The following is a 16,664-nucleotide window of genomic DNA, read 5'->3' on the forward strand; positions in this document are numbered from 1 at the left end:
TGCCCTTTACACTGCCATGGATATTGGGGTCTCTGCCTTTTACACTGCCCTGGATATTGGGGTCTCTGCCCTTTACACTGCCCTGGATATTGGGGTCTGTGCCCTTTACACTGCCCTGGATATTGGGGTCTGTGCCCTTTACACTGCCTGGGATATTGGGGTCTCTGCCCTTTACACTGCCCTGGATATTGGGATCTCTGCCCTTTACACTGCCCTGGATATTGGGGTCTCTGCTCTTTACATGCCCTGGATATTGGGGTCTCTGCCCTTTACACTGCCCTGGATATTGGGGTCTCTGCCCTTTACACTGCCCTGGATATTGGGGTCTGTGCCCTTTACACTGCCCTGGATATTGGGGTCTGTGCCCTTTACACTGCCCTGAATATTGGGATCTCTGCCCTTTACACTGCCCTGGATATTGGGGTCTCTGCCCCTTACACTTCCCTGGATATTGGGGTCTCTGCTCTTTACATGCCCTGGATATTGGGGTCTCTGCCCTTTACACTGCCCTGGATATTGGGGTCTGTGCCCTTTACACTGCCCTGGATATTGGGGTCTCTGCCCTTTACACTGCCCTGGATATTGGGGTCTCTGCCCTTTACACTGCCCTGGATATTGGGGTCTCTGCCCCTTACACTGCCCTGGATATTGGGGTCTCTGCCCCTTACACTGCCCTGGATATTGGGGTCTCTGCCCTTTACACTGCCCTGGATATTGGGGTCTCTGCCCTTTACACTGCCCTGGATATTGGGGTCTCTGCCCTTTACACTGCCCTGGATATTGGGGTCTCTGCCCTTTACATGCCCTGGATATTGGGGTCTCTGCCCTTTACACTGCCCTGGATATTGGGGTCTCTGCCCTTTACACTTCCCTGGATATTGGGGTCTCTGCTCTGGATATTGGGTTCTCTGCCCTTTACACTGCCCTGGATATTGGGGTGTCTGCCCTTTACACTGCCCTGGATATTGGGGTCTCTGCTCTGGATATTGTGTTCTCTGCCCTTTACACTGCCCTGGATATTGGGGTCTCTGCCCTTTACATGACCTGAATATTGGGGTCTCTGCCCTTTACACTGCCCTGGATATTGGGGTCTCTGCCCTTTACATGCCCTGGATATTGGGGTCTCTGCCCTTTACACTGCCCTGGATATTGGGGTCTCTGCCCTTTACACTTCCCTGGATATTGGGGTCTCTGCTCTGGATATTGGGTTCTCTGCCCTTTACACTGCCCTGGATATTGGGGTGTCTGCCCTTTACACTGCCCTGGATATTGGGGTCTCTGCTCTGGATATTGTGTTCTCTGCCCTTTACACTGCCCTGGATATTGGGGTCTCTGCCCTTTACATGACCTGGATATTGGGGTCTCTGCCCTTTACACTGCCCTGGATATTGGGGTCTCTGCCCTTTACACTGCCCTGGATATTGGGGTCTCTGCCCTTTACACTGCCCTGGATATTGAGGTCTCTGCCCTTTACACTGCCCTGGATATTGGGGTCTCTGCCCTTTACACTGCCCTGGATATTGAGGTCTCTGCCCTTTACACTGCCCTGGATATTGGGGTCTCTGCCCTTTACACTGCCATGGATATTTGTGTGTTTCCCCAGTGCAGGGAATTGTAATTGGTGTAAATCTTGCATGGTAATGAGGCAGGATGAATTAATCCCAGCTCCTTTACAGCTGATCTTTAGGATTTTGAGCTGAGCAGCAGGGCAAGTGAATCAGGAAGAGGAGTTTGGGTTGGGGCTGGAGTGTTGTCAGGTTTAGGGTTGGTGTGTGTCCTGAGGAGTGGGCAGACTAGTGATGTGGGCTTGGGCATACTGGGGTTGGGAGAGTGGGTGCGGTGGGGTGTGCCTGGGGGGTGAGGTGGGAGGATGAGCATGGAGTGAAATGTTGGATGTGCCAGTTTCTAATCCTGTTTGTTTGATGAAGAGGGCAGTGATGAGAGGTGCACTGTAGACAGCCAATCTTCTTCAAATGTTGTTTTTCAGATAGATCGGACAGCTCTGCACTGGGCAGCTGGTGCTGGACATGAACAGGCTGTGAAATTCCTTCTCGACCATGATGCCTCAGTGGATGATCAAGACAGTGTAAGTCACTTAAACATTCACTCTTCATGTATGGAAATTTTGCAATTTCTGGACTGTTTAACTTGGAACAATCTGCTCACCAGAAATCAGCACAAGCACAGCAGGCATATAGTCGCAAACACTGTAACTGAGTCAAGATAGATGCAGCCCCAGTGTGACTGGGTCATATTGTAGATGGAGCCTATAACTGGCTGTTAATATAGAAACATAGAAAGTTTATGGCGCTGAAAGAGTGCCATCGAGTCTGTGCCGGCAGACTAGTGGAATTATTGCCGGGATCAGTGCTGAGACCTCAGCTATTTACAATCTATAGGGTATTCACTTTGACAGTAAGAATAGAAATGCAGAATATTTATTAAAAGATGTGAAACTTCTAAATGTTCATTTTCAGAAAAGCTAGGAGCACAGAAAGTTAGCATGCAGATATAGCAAACAATTAGAAAGGCAAGTGGCATGTTACAGATTGGAAGACGATGGAGTACTATAAGAAGGAAGTCTTTGCTACAATTGTACAGGGCTTTTGTGGAAAACTGTGCACATTTTTGGTCACCATTTCGAAGGAAGGATATTCTCGTAATGCGCATGGTACAGTGAAGGATATTCTCGCAATGCGCACGGTACAGTGAAGGATATTCTCGCAATGCACACGGTACAGTGAAGGATATTCTCGCAATGCGCACGGTACAGTGAAGGATATTCTCGCAATGCGCACGGTACAGTGAAGGTTCACTGGATTTGTTCCAGTATGAATGGGTTGTCCTGTGATGAGAGGCTTTCTAAATTGGGCTTATACTTTCTGGAGTTTAGAAGAATGAGAGATGATCTCACTGAAACATACAAGATTCTGAAGGGGGTTGTCAGAGTAGACACTGAAAAGTTGTTTTCCCTAGCTGGGGAAACTAGAACACGGGGGGGAGATGGGGGAGGGTGGGGGGTGGGGCACAGTTTCAGGGTAAGGGGTCCATCATTTTGGGCTGAGATGAGAAATTTCTTCAGTTGTTTGTGACTCTTTGTATTCTGTATTCCAGAGAATGTAGAGGGAGCCCAGTGTAACTGGGTCAGGTTGTTAATGACACTATTTGGTTGAGTTCTGTAAGTTTGCTCCTACAGTTTGGGATGAACGCTCTGCTTCTGGCTGCCTGGTTTGGTCACCTCCACGTTCTTCGAACACTGGTCAACGTTGGAGCCAAGTTGTCTTTTGAAAACAAAGTAAGTAAATCTTTGGGTTGCAGGTCGCTCTGTCCGGGAGGGGTGTGACTATTTACTGGGAGGTCACTTTGTCCTGGCGTGGGGTGGAGAGAGGATGTGAGGTGTGACTATCTCCCAGGGGCCAATCTGTCCCATGGGGTGATGTATCTTTGGTTTGGTGTTGCTGTTTCTAATTGCCCCTTTGGGGCATGTTTGTTGATTAAAGGCATTATGTAAGTTGACTTTATTTTTCCTACCCCTCCCTTTCCCCATTTATAATGGGAATGAGGATGTAACATTTGAAAGAAAAAGCAAGATGCATGAAGGATTGGGAGAGACAGAAAGCACTGGAGGAAGAAATAGGTGGGGTCATTGTGAGAGGGAATGCAGTAATGTCTAAACTAAATTTGCAGTGCATATATGTAAACTCATGAAGCCTGGTAAATAAGGTCAGTGAGCTGCATGCGCAGGGAGTCTCATGGGAATATAATGTTATGGCAATAATGGAGTCCTGGCTCAGAAGAGGCTGGACTAGGTACTAAACATTTCTGGATACAGGGCGTGCAGGAGAGAAAGGTGGAGGGTTGGAAGAATATAAGAAATAGGAACAGGAGTACGCCATTCAGCCTTTCGAACCGGCTCAGCCATTCAAAAGGATCATGGTTTATCTGATACAAAAACAGAATTACCTGGAAAAACTCAGCAGGTCTGGCAGCATCGGTGGAGAAGAAAAGAGTCAACGTTTCGGGTCCACACGACCCTTCGACAGAACTGAAGTATAGTTAGGAGAGGGGTGAAATATAAGCTGGTTTAAGGTGGGGGGCGGGGGGAGAGAAGTTGAGGGTGGGGTGGTTGTAGGGATAAGCAAGCAGTGATAGGAGCAGATAATCAAAAGATGTCACAGACAAAAGGATCAAAGAGATGTTGAAGGTGGTGATATTATCTAAGAAAAGTGCTAATTAAGAATGGATGGCAGGACACACAAGGTACAGCTCTAGTGGGGGTGGGGTGGAAAGACTGACAAGGTATTAGTTTTAGATTTAAAAATAATGGAAATAGGTGGGAAAAGAAAAATCTATATAAATTATTGAAAACGAACTGAGAGACCAAACGCAAACTGGGCGACCGCTTTGCAGAACACCTGCGGTCTGTCTGCAAGAAAGACCCAAACCTCCCTGTCGCTTGCCATTTTAACACTCCACCCTGTTCTCTTGCCCACATGTCTGTCCTTGGCTTGCTGCATTGTTCCAGTGAAGCCCAACGCAAACTGGAGGAACAGCACCTCATCTTCCGACTAGGCACTTTACAGCCTTCCGGGCTGAATATTGAATTCAACAACTTTAGATCTTGAACTCCCCCTCCCCCCATCCCCACCCCGTTTCCTCCCCCTCCCTTTTGTTTTTTTTTGTTTTCAATAATTTATATAGATTTTTCTTTTCCCACCTATTTCCACCTCCCCCATCTCTTCTACATCTCTCTCTATCCTGCCTAAAACATCTAAATCCTGGAACGTTTATCTGCCAATCCTGTCAATCCTTCAACCAAGTCTCTGCAATAGTAATAACATCATAGTCCCAAGTACTAATCTAAGCTCTAAGCTCATATGCCTTGCCTGTTATACTTCTCGCATTGAAACAAATGCATTTCAGACCCCCAGTCCCACTGTGTTCAGTAATTTCTCCCTGCCTGCTCTTCCTCTTAGTCCTACTGGCCATTTTCACTAGTTCCCAGTCATTTATTTCACCTGCTGACCTATTGCTCTGGTTCCCACCCCCCTGCCATACTAGTTTAAACCCTCCCGAGTGACACTAGCAAACCTCGCAGCCAGGCTATTGGTGCCCCTCCAGTTTAGATGCAACCCATCCTTCTTGTACAGGTCCCACCTGCCCCAGAAGAGATCCCAATGATCCAGATATCGGAAACCCTCCCTCCTACACCATCTGTTCAGCCATGTGTTTAGCTGCACTATCTTCCTATTTCTAGCCTCACTGGCACATGGCACAGGGAGTAATCCTGAGATTACAACCCTAGAGGTCCTGTTTTTTAACTTTCTGCCTAACTCCCTGAACTCCCGCTGCAGGACCTCGTCACTCTTCCTGCCTATGTCGTTAGTACCAATGTGTAGCACGACCTCTGGCTGTTCTCCCTCCCCCTTCAGAATGTCCCGTATCCGATCAGAGACATCCTGGACCCTGGCACCAGGGAGGCAACATACCATCCTGGTGTCTCTTTCACGACCACAGAAGTGCCTATCTGAGCCCCTGACTATAGAGTCCCCTATGACAATTGCTCTTTTGTGCTTTGACCCCCCTCTGCTGAACAACAGAGCCAGCCGTGGTGCCACAGTTCTGGCTACTGCTGTTGTTTTCCCCTGATAGGCCATCTCCCCCAACAGTATCCAAAACAGTATACCTGTTAGAGAGGGGGACAGCCACAGGGTATTTCTGCACTGACTGACTGCCCCTTCTAGCGGTCACCCATCTAAGTGTCTGTACCTTGGGTGTGACCACGTCTGCAAAACTCCTGTCTATGACGCTTTCCGCCACATGAATGCTCCTAAGTGCATCCAACTACTGCGGTTTGTGAGGAGCTGCAATTGGGTACACCTCCTGCAGATGTAGTTGTCCGGGACACTTGAAACGCCACAGATTTCCCACATCCCACAGGTGAAGCACTTCACCCCAGCAACTGCCATTTCTAGAACTATTTAATAAATTAATTTAAGTCTAATAACTGCCTATTGACTCCTTATTAACTATATGTTCCCTAGGGCTAGATTTCTACTATAAATGCTAACTTCTAAGAACAGTAATCACCTGCTTCTGGTCTAGATGCCCCCTACTTATTGATTAATTTATTTGGTTTAATTAGTTTAACAATGTTTTAGTTTCAAATTCAGTGTAGATTCCCTACCAGTCAATCGGGTCGCAGATTTACCGTGACGCCACTTTAAATTTTTTTTATAAGACCCAAGGTCCGCGAATCCCCGAAGTAAGGTTTTTATACTCACCACTCTGGAACTCCGCCCTCCGACTCTGCTCCCTGGAACTAGGCCGCGAATCCCTGAGGTAAGTTTTTTATACTCACCGCTCTGGAACTCTGCCCTCCGACTCTGCTCCCTGGAACTAGGCTGCGAATCCCCGAGGTAAGGTTTTTATACTCACCGCTCTGGAACTCCGCCCTCCGACTCTGCTCCCTGGAACTAGCAGCTAACAGCTTAGTGAATCTTCTCTATCACTTCATCTGTCATTACCCTGCCTTCTGCTCTTCTTTAACTTTTCGAAACTCCCCTCATGTGAACCCTCCCTTGCACTATTTAGTTTAAAGCCATCTCCACTGAACTGGTTATATGATTTGCCAATACACTGATCCCAGCACAGTTCAGGTAAAGGCCATCCCAAAAGTACAGCTCCCTCTTTCCTCAGTACTAGTGTCCTATGAATTGAAATCCATTTCTCCCACACCAATCTTTGATCAACACATTCAACTCTCTGATCTAGTTTACCTTATGCCAATTTGTTCATAGCTCAGGTAGTAATCTGGAAATTATTACCTTTCCGGTTCTTGCTTTTTAATTTACTTTTTAATTTGTCATAGACTCTCAGCGGAACTTCCTTCTTAGTCCTACCCTTGCCGTTGGTACCCTCGTGGATCATGGCAACTGCATCCTTGCTCTCCCAATCCAAATTCTTCACCAGCCCTGGAGAGATGTCCATAACCTTGTCCCAGCAGGCAACACAGCCTTTGGGTCTCTCACTTTTGGCCGCAGAGAACTGTATCTATCCCCCTAACTATATTATCCCTTACTTTTTTATACTTTTGCAGGACATGGGCATCGCTGGCTAGGCCAGCGTTTTTATTGCCCACCCCTAATGCCCTTGAGAAGGTGGTGGTGAGCCACCTTTGAACTGCTGCAGTCCATGTGATGTAGGTACACCCACAGTGCTGTTAGGGAGGGATTTCCAGGATTTTGACCCAACGACAGTGAATAAACAGCAATACAGTTCCAAGTCAGGATGGTGAGTGGCTTGGAGGGAAACTTGAAGATGGTGGTGTTTCTGTGCATCTGCTGCCCTTGACCTTCTAGGTTACCTTCTTGAGTGTGATGGAGCTGCACGCATCCAGGCAAGTGGAGAGCATTCCATCACACTCCAAAGTTGAGCCTTGAGAAAGGCTTTGGGGAGTGAGGAGGTGATCCAACAGAGGGCGCGGATGAGAAGTGACTGAAGCATTCTGGGAGAAGTCATCACAGCCACCGCGACTCAGGAGGGAACCGAGGAGGACCCACTGTCAAAGAACAGAATGGCCCCAAACATTACATTGCTGTAGTGTTTCCATCCCTCCCTCCTCCTCAAACCTAAAAAAAAGAGAGTAAGAGGCAGTGCCTTCAGGAGTGCAACAGACCTGCGAGGGACACTGTTCTGAAAGTGGATTTTAAAGAAAAAGCAGCTGATTGGTGAGTAATCCTGGGAGCAGACTCAGAGGAAGGAGCACCGGAGCGGTGAGTATAAATCTAGCTTACCTCGGGGATTCGCGGCCTTGTCTCCAGGGAGGAGCACCAGAGTGGTGAGTATAAATCAAGCTTACCTCGGGGATTCGCGGCCTTGTCTCTAGGGAGCAGACTCGGAGGGAGGAGCACCGGAGCGGTGACCTCGGGGCACAGAGTAACTGAAGCCAAAACTGAAAAAGTGACATCACAGGAAAGCTGTGACCTGATTGGTTGGGAGGAAATCTGCACCAAGTTTGAAAAAAAAAATTGCAAAGCTAATTAATAAATTAATTATCTAAGTCGAGATGGCTGGGCAGGTGATGTGCTGTAGCTGTATGATGTAGGAGCTGGCAGATCCCATTGCGAGCTGCAGTGACCACATCTGCAGCAAGTGTTGGTTGCTGGAGGAACTTCGGCTCAGAATTGATGAGCTGGAGTCAGAGCTCCGGACGCTGCGGCACATCCGGGAGGGGGAGAGTTACCTGGACGTCTTGTTTCAGGAGGCGGTCACACCCGGTAGATTAAGTACCTCAAGTTCGGTCAGTGGTCAGGGTCAGCAGGGTGTGACTGCAAGTGAGGCAGGTAGAGAGATCCTGTGTTCAGGAACAGAGGAGCCTCAGCTCTTGACCTTGTCCAACAGGTATGAGGTACTTGCTCCCTGTGTGGATGAGGAAGAGGGCTGTAGGGAGGATGAGCCAGCTGACCACGGCACCGTGGCACAGGAGGCCATTCAAGAGGGGGGAGCAAAAAGACAAGTGGTAGTTGTAGGGGATTCTATAATTAAGGAAATTGATAGCATCCTTTGTAAGCAGGATCGAGAGTCCCGCATGGTATGTTGCCTGCCCGGTGCCAGGGTGAGGGACATCTCTGACCGGCTTGAAAGGGTATTGGAGAGGGAGGGGGAGGATCCAGTTGTTGTGGTCCACGTCAGGACAAATAACATAGGTAAGACTAGGAAAGAGGACCTGTTTGGGCATTATCAGGAACTAGGAACTAAATTAAAGAACAAGTCCTCAAGGGTTATAATCTCTGGATTACTACCCGAGCCACGTGCAAATTGGCATAGGGACACGAGAATAAGGGAAGTAAACATGTGGCTAAAGGAGTGGTGCGGGAAAGAGGGGTTCCATTTTGTGGGGCACTGGCATCAGTATTGGAACAGGAGGGACCTGTACCGTTGGGATGGTCTCCACCTGAACCGATCTGGGACTAATGTTCTAGTGAAAAGGGTAAATAGGGTGGTCAACAGGACTTTAAACTAGAAAGTGGGGGGGGGGGGGGGGGGGGGGAGGGTAAAACTCCAAGAAGCATGACTAATGGGAAACAAAGCAGCAGGTTAGCATGTGAGGGGTTGGATTCAACTTCATGGAAAATTATGAAAAAACTGAAAAGAAAGTAGAGCCCAGGAGAGGCTATTAAAGTCTCCAGAACACAAAATAGGACAGAGTGTTTGGAAAGGGCTAGGAATCTAACTTCAAGCACATCAGATAAAGGGACAACAATGAGAAAGGGGACGGGAAATACAGGACTGAAGGTGTTGTATCTGAATTCACGCAGTATACGAAATAAGGTAAATGAGCTTGTGGCGCAGATTGAAATTGGCAGGTATGATGTGGTGGGCATTACGGAGACATGGCTGCAAGGGGATCAGGACTGGGAGCTAAATAACCAAGGATATACATCCTCTTGAAAAGATAGGCAGGTTGGCAGGTGGGTGGGGTTGCTTTGTTAGTAAGAAATGAAATTAAATCGATAGCAAGAAATGATGTAGGAACAGATGATGTAGAATCCGTGTGGATAGAGTTGAGGAACCGCAAAGGTAAAATAACCATAATGGGAGTTATGTACAGGCCTCTGAACAGTAGTCAGGATGTGGGGCACAAGATACACCAGGAGATAGAAAAGGTGTGTAAGAAAGTGATCATGGGGGATTTCAATATGCAGGTAGACTGGGAAAATCAGGTTGGTAGTGGATCCCAAGAAAAGGAATTTGTGGAATGTCTACGAGATGGCTTTTTGGAGCAGCTTGTGGTGGAGCCCATTAGGGAACAGGCAATTCTACATTTAGTGATGTGTAATGAGGCAGATTTGATAAGGGAGCTTAAGGTGAAGGAACCCTTAGGAGGAAGTGACCATAATATGATAGAATTTACCCTGCAATTTGAGAGGAAAAAGCTGGAATCAGATGTAACGGTATTACAGTTGAATAAAGGCAACTACAGAGGCATGAGGGAGGAGCTGGCCAGAATTGACTGGGAGATGAGCCTAGCAGGAAAGACAGTGGAGCAGCAATGACAGGAGTTTCTGGGAGTAATTTGGGAGACACAGCAAAAATTCAGTCAGTCAGTCAGGGACAGCAGAAAAGCTAAAGAGAAAGCATACAATGCGGCGAAGAGCAGTGGGAAACCGGGGGATTGGGAAGCCTACAAAGACCAACAGAGGACAACTAAAAAAGAAATAAGGAGGGAGAAGATTAAATATGAGGGTAAACTAGCCAATAATATAAAAGAAGATTGCAAGAGTTTTTTTTTTAGATATATAAAGGGTAAGAGAGAGGCAAAAGCGGACATTGGGCCACTGGAAAATGAATAAGGTTCCTTCACCTTAAGCTCCCTTATCAAATCTGCCTCATTACACATCACTAAATGTAGAATTGCCTGTTCCCTAGTGGGCTCCACCACAAGCTGCTCCAAAAAGCCATCTCGTAGACATTCCACAAATTCCTTTTCTTGGGATCCACTACCAACCTGATTTTCCCAGTCTACCTGGGGAACAAAGAAATGGCAGAGGAACTGAATAGGTACTTTGTGTCAGTCTTCACAGTGGAAGACATGAGTGACATCCCCAAAGTTCAAGAGAGTCGGGGGGCAGAGGTGAGTACCAAGGAGAAGGTGCTAGGAAAACTGAAAGGTCTGAAGGTTGATAAATCACCTGGACCAGATGGATTACACCCCAGAGTTCTGAAGGAGATAGCTGAAGAGATAGTGGAGGCATTAGTGGTGATCTTTCAGGAATCACTGGAGTCAGGGAGGGTCCCAGAGGACTGGAAAATCACTAATGTAACCCCCTGTTTAAGAAGGGAGTGAGGCAAAAGACGGAAAATTACAGGCCGATTAGCCTGACCTCGGTCGTTGGTAAGATTTTAGAGCCCATTATTAAGGATGAGATTTCAGAATACTTGGAAGTGCATGGTAAAATTAGGCAAAGTCAGCATGGTTTCATCAAGGAGAGATCATGCCTGACAAATCTGTTAGAATTCTTTGAGGAGGTAACGAGTAGGTTAGACAAAGGAGAACCAATGGATGTTATCTACTTGGACTTCCAAGAGGCCTTTGACAAGGTGCCGCACAGGAGGCTGCTCTGTAAGATAAGAGCCCATGGTGTTAGAGGCAAGGTATTAGCATGGATAGAGGATTGGCTGTCTGTCAGGAGGCAGAGAGTGGGGACAAGGGGTTCCTTCTCAGGATGGCGGCCGGTAACTAGTGGAGTTCCGCAGGGGTCAGTGTTGGGACCATAACTTTTCACTTTATACATTAATGATCTAGATGAAGGAACTGAGGGCATCCTGGCTAAGTTTGCAGATGATACAAAGATAGGTGGAGGGACAGGTAGCATTGAGGAGGCAGGGAGGCTGCAGAAGGATTTGGACAGGTTAGGAGAATGGGCAAAAAAGTGGCAGATGGAATACAACGTGGGGAAGTGTGAGGTCATGCACTTTGGTAGGGAGAATAGAGGCATAGACTATTTTCTAAATGGGGAGAGAATTCAGAAATCTGGTGTGCAAAGGGACTTGGGAGTCCTAGTCCAGGATTCTCTTAAGGTTAACTTGCAAGTTGAGTCAGTAGTTAGGAAGGCAAATGCAATGTTGGCATTTATTTTGAGAGGACTAGAATATAAAAGCAGGGATGTGCTGCTGAGGCTTTATAAGGCTCTGGTCAGACCACATTTAGAATATTGTGAGCAATTTTGGGCTCCGTATCTCAGGAAGGATGTGCTGGCCCTTGAGAGGGTCCAGAGGAGGTTCACGAGAATGATCCCAGGAATGAAAGGCTTAACATATGAGGAACGTTTGAGGACTCTGGGTCTATATTCAATGGAGTTTAGAAGGATGAGGGGGGATCTGATTGAAACTTACAGAATACTGAAAGGCCTGGATAGAGTGGACGTGGGGAAGATGTTTCCATTAGTAGGAGAGACTAGGACCCGAGGGCACAGCCTCAGAGTGAAGAGAAGACCTTTTAGAACAGAGATGAGGAGAAACTTCTTTAGCCAGAGAGTGGTGAATCTATGGAATTCATTGACACAGAAGGCTGTGGAGGCCAGGTCATTGAATGTATTTAAGAGCGAGATAGATAGGTTCTTGATTGGTAAGGGGATCAAAGGTTACAGGGAGAAGGCGGGAGAATGGGGTTGAGAAACTTATCAGCCATGATTGAATGGCGGAGCAGACTCGATGGGCCGATTGGCCTAATTTCTGCTCCTATGTCTTATGGTCTTATGGACTTATAGTTACTGTCTGCAGAATTCCTAGCCTCTGACCTGCTCTTGTAGCCACAGTATTTATATGGCTAGTCCAGTTCAGTTTCTGGTCAATGGTAACCCCCAGGATTTTGATAGTGGGGAATTCAGCGATGATGATGCCATTGAATGTCAAAGAGAGATGGGTGGATTCTCTCTTGTTGGAGCTGGTCATCTCCTGGCACTTGTGTGGTACAAATGTTACTTACCATGTTATAGCCCAAGCTTGAATGCTGTCCAGGTCTTGCTGTAAATGGGCACAGACGTCTTCAGTATCTGAAGAGTTATGAATGGTGCTGAACATTGTTTAATCGTCAGTGATTGGGTCTGACCCACTTCTGACCTTATGGCGGAGGCAAGGTCATTGATGAAGCAGCTGATGGTGGTTGGACACTACCCTGAGGAACTCTTGCAGTGATGTCCTGGGACTGAGATAATTAATCTCCAATAACCACAACCATCTTCCTTTGTGCTAAGTATGGCTTCAACCAGTGGAGAGTTTGCCCCTGATTCCCAATGACTCCAGTTTTGCTGCATCTACATTCCTTTTAACTCCGCCATTTAAATGGCCCCCTACGCCACGATGCTACGGTCAGTTTGCCCATCCTCCCTGTTCTCGTCCACACAAGCTTCAAGAACCTCAAACCTGTTGAACAATTGCAAGAGTTGATGCTCCTCCACTGCTACCTTCTGGATCCCCGTACCTGCCTCACACATAGTCACACCCCGCTGACCCTGATCACGGACCAAATTCGAAGAGAGAGGAGAGAGAGAATGTCCTAGAGAGATTAAAGACACAATCTACTCAGATAGAGCTAAGTAACAATAGAGATACCATACCATGATATGGCTGGGTGTATTCTATAGGCCACAACTAGTGGAAAGCTGTAGAGGGACAAGTTGCAAGGAAATTAGAGATATGCAAAAATTATAGAGTAGTGATAATGGGGGACTTTAATTATCCTAATATAGAGTGAGATAGTAATATTATAAAGGGCAGAGGGGTCAAGAATTTCTAGAGTGTGTTCAGGAAGATTGTCTACATCTGTATGTTTCCAACCTGGCGAGGAAGGAGACATTGCTGGATGAGGTGGGCCAAGTGGATCAAGTGTCAGTAGGAGAACATTTAGGGGCAGTGATCATTGTATCATAAGGTTTAGATTAGCTATGGAAAAGGAGAAGCAGCAACCCAGAGCAAAAATTTTTCATTGTACAGTTTTGGTCTCCTTACCTAACAAAGGATATAATTGCACCAGAAACAGTTCATAATGTTCACTCAACTGATTCCTAAGATGAAGGGGTGACCTTATGGGGAAAGTTTGGACCGATTGGGCCTGTATCCATTAGAGTTTAGAAGAATGAGAGATGATCTTATTGAAGCAATGAGGAAACTTGACAGGGTGGATGCTGAGAGAATGTTCCCCTTCTGAGAGAGGCACAGAGGACTATGAGAACTAGGGGACACAATTTAAAAATAAGGGGTCTCCCATTTAAGACAGAAATTAGGAGATTTTTTTCTGATTCATTAAGTCTATTTCAGAAGCGCTGGTCATAATTTTCCAAATTTGCTTAGATACAGGGGTGGTGCCAGAGGACTGGAGAACTGCAAATGCTTCGCCAACATTTGGATAAATGTGTGTTAATTATTGTAAGGCAGTATGGACTTGATAAAGGCAAATCCTTTTTAACTAATTTGATTGAATATTTTAATAAGCTATTAGAGAGGATAGATGATGGCAATGTGGTTGGTATGATGTCCCTTGGAGGACGATGCCTACTTAGGATCGTCAGTTTCTCTCATGAGTCTTCACGTGACTGAACAGGCCGATTCTCAACCCACAGATCTTTGGTCACATGGGGCAGGACATCCCATGAGGTAGTGGGATCTGGAGTGCAGGATGTTGCTTGTTTTCCTTTCTTTCTCTGTCGCTGCTCTGCCTCATCATTAAAATGCTTGGACTCAAAGCATGATGCAGCTTGATGGACAAGTTGTCTCCCTTTTCAATGATCGGCATCAAACTCCTCCCAGTCATTAATGTCAATGCTGCCGTGCTCCAAGAAGAGCTTGTTTGAAGCATTTCCTTTTCCCTCCCCTGGAACATTGGCCATTTGAGAGTTGAGAAAACAGGACTTGGCAGTGGAGGCGGTTTTCTGCCATCCAGACACAGTGACCAGTCCATCGAGTGAACATGTGAAATGGGAGCAGAAATGAGACATTCGAACCCTTGAGCATGCTCTGCCATTCAATGACATCTTGGCTGATCTGCTTGTGTTTCGAATTTCACATTCCCATCTACCCTCAATAACCTTTAATTCCCTTGCCTAACAAGAACCTCCACCTTAAAGATATTCAATGACCCTGCCTCCACCACCTTCTGAGGCAGAGATTTCCAAAGTTGCACAACCCTCTGAAGAACAAAATTCTCCTTATCTCTGTCCTAAAAGGGTGACTCCTAATTTTAAAACAGTGCCCCCTAGTTCTGGACTCACCCACAAGAGGAAACATCCTTTCCATGTCCACCTTGCCAAGTCTGTTCAGGATCTTATATACTTCAATCAAGCCACCCCTTACTCTTCTAAAGTCAGTTCAAACAAGCTCAGTCTGTCCAACCTTTCCTCATAAAACAACTCACTCATTTCAGGTATCTAGTCAACCTCCTTTGAACTGCCTCCAACGCATTTATATCCTTCCTTAAATAAGGAGACCAAAACTGCACGCAGTATTCGAGATGCAATCTCACCAATGCCCTGTATAACTGAAGCATAACATTCTTACTTTTATGTTCAATTCTTCTGGTAATAAAGGATGGCATTCCATTAGCTCTCTTAATTACTTTCTGTACCTGCATTCTAAGATTTTGTGAATCATGCGCTAAAACAACTAGATCCCTTTGAATCTTGGAATTATGCAGTCTTCTTCGTTTAAGTAATACTCTGCTTTTTTATTCTTACAACTTCACATTTTCCCACATTATACTCCATTTGCCAGATCCTTGTCCACTCACTCAACCTATCTATATTCGTCTGCAACTTCCTTATGTCCTCTTCACAACATACTTTCCTAACTAGCTTTGTGTCGTCTGCAAATTTAGCTACCATGCCTTCACTCCCCTTATTTAAGTCATTGATATAAATTGTAAAAAGTTGAGGCCCCAACATAGATCCCCGTGGGTCTCCACTTGTCACATCCTGCCAATCTGAAGAAGATCCATTTACGCATACGCTCTGTTTTTTGCCAGCCAGCCAATCTTCCATGCATGCTAATATGTTGCTCCTACATCATGAGCATTTATTTTCTGCAATAACCTTTGGTGTGGCACCTTATCAAATGCATTCTGGAAATCCAAGTACAGTACCTCTACAGGCTGCCCTTTATCCATGGTACATGTTACTCCTTCAAAAACCTCCAATAAATTGGTTAAACATGATCTCCCTTTCACAAAACCATGCTGACTCTTCCTGATTACCTTGACTTTTTTTAAGTGCCCAGCAAGAACCAATGATCAGTTCTAACACCATGACTGATGTCAAGCTAACTGGCCTATAGTTTCCTGTTTTCTGCGCTCCTTCCTTCTTGAATAGAGGGGTTATATTTGCTACTTTCCATTCTGATGCATCCTTTGCAGAATCTCACAAATTTTGGAAAGTTAACACCAACATATCTACGACCTTATTAGCCACCTCTTTTAAGTCCCTAGGATGAAGTCCATCAGGACCCGGAGACTTGTCAGCCTGCAGCTCCATCAATTTGCTCAGTACCGCTTCCCTAGTGATTGTAATTTCACCAGTTTCCCTCCCCCTTCCACCTCCTGATTTACAGCTATTACTGGAATGTTTGTTGTATCCTCTAATAATGAAGACAGAAGCAAAGTACTTGCCAAGTCCACTCCTCCATCACCCCCAACACCTCATCCCCTTCCCACGGCACCTTCCCATGCAATCGCAGAAGGTGCAACTCTTGCCCCTTTACCTCCTCCCTCCTCACCATGCAAGGCCCAAACACTCCTTTCAGGTGAAGCAGCGCTTCACTTGCACTTCTCTCAATTTAGTCTACTGCATTCGTTGCTCCCAATGCGGTCTCCTCTACATTGGAGAGACCAAACGCAGACTGGGTGACCGCTTTGCAGAACACCTGCGGTCTGTCCGCAAGAAAGACCCAAACCTCCCTGTCGCTTGCCATTTCAACACTCCACCCTGCTCCCATGCCCACATGTCCGTCCTTGGCCTGCTGCATTGTTCCAGAGAACCTCAACACTAACTGGAGGAACAGCATCTCATCTTCCGACTAGGCACTTTACAGCCTTCCGGAATGAATATTGAGTTCAACACCTTCAGACCATGAACTCTCTCCTCCATCCTCACCCCTTTTTTTATCCCCTTTTA

The 16,664-nt window shown here is 46.4% G+C and overlaps 1 protein-coding gene across 1 annotated transcript in view; it reads left to right on the plus strand.

Annotated features, from left to right (window-relative positions):
• ankdd1a (ankyrin repeat and death domain containing 1A) overlaps window positions 1-16,664 on the plus strand; it is a 205,709-nt gene that overhangs the window by 19,913 nt on the left and 169,132 nt on the right. Inside the window, exons 3-4 of the mRNA XM_078530501.1 lie at window positions 1,988-2,086; window positions 3,197-3,295. Coding sequence (XP_078386627.1) covers window positions 1,988-2,086; window positions 3,197-3,295 — 198 coding nt within the window. The remainder of the gene's footprint in view (window positions 1-1,987; window positions 2,087-3,196; window positions 3,296-16,664) is intronic.

Source organism: Cetorhinus maximus, chromosome 26, assembly GCF_964194155.1.
Source record: "Cetorhinus maximus chromosome 26, sCetMax3.hap1.1, whole genome shotgun sequence".
NCBI lineage: Eukaryota > Metazoa > Chordata > Chondrichthyes > Lamniformes > Cetorhinidae > Cetorhinus > Cetorhinus maximus.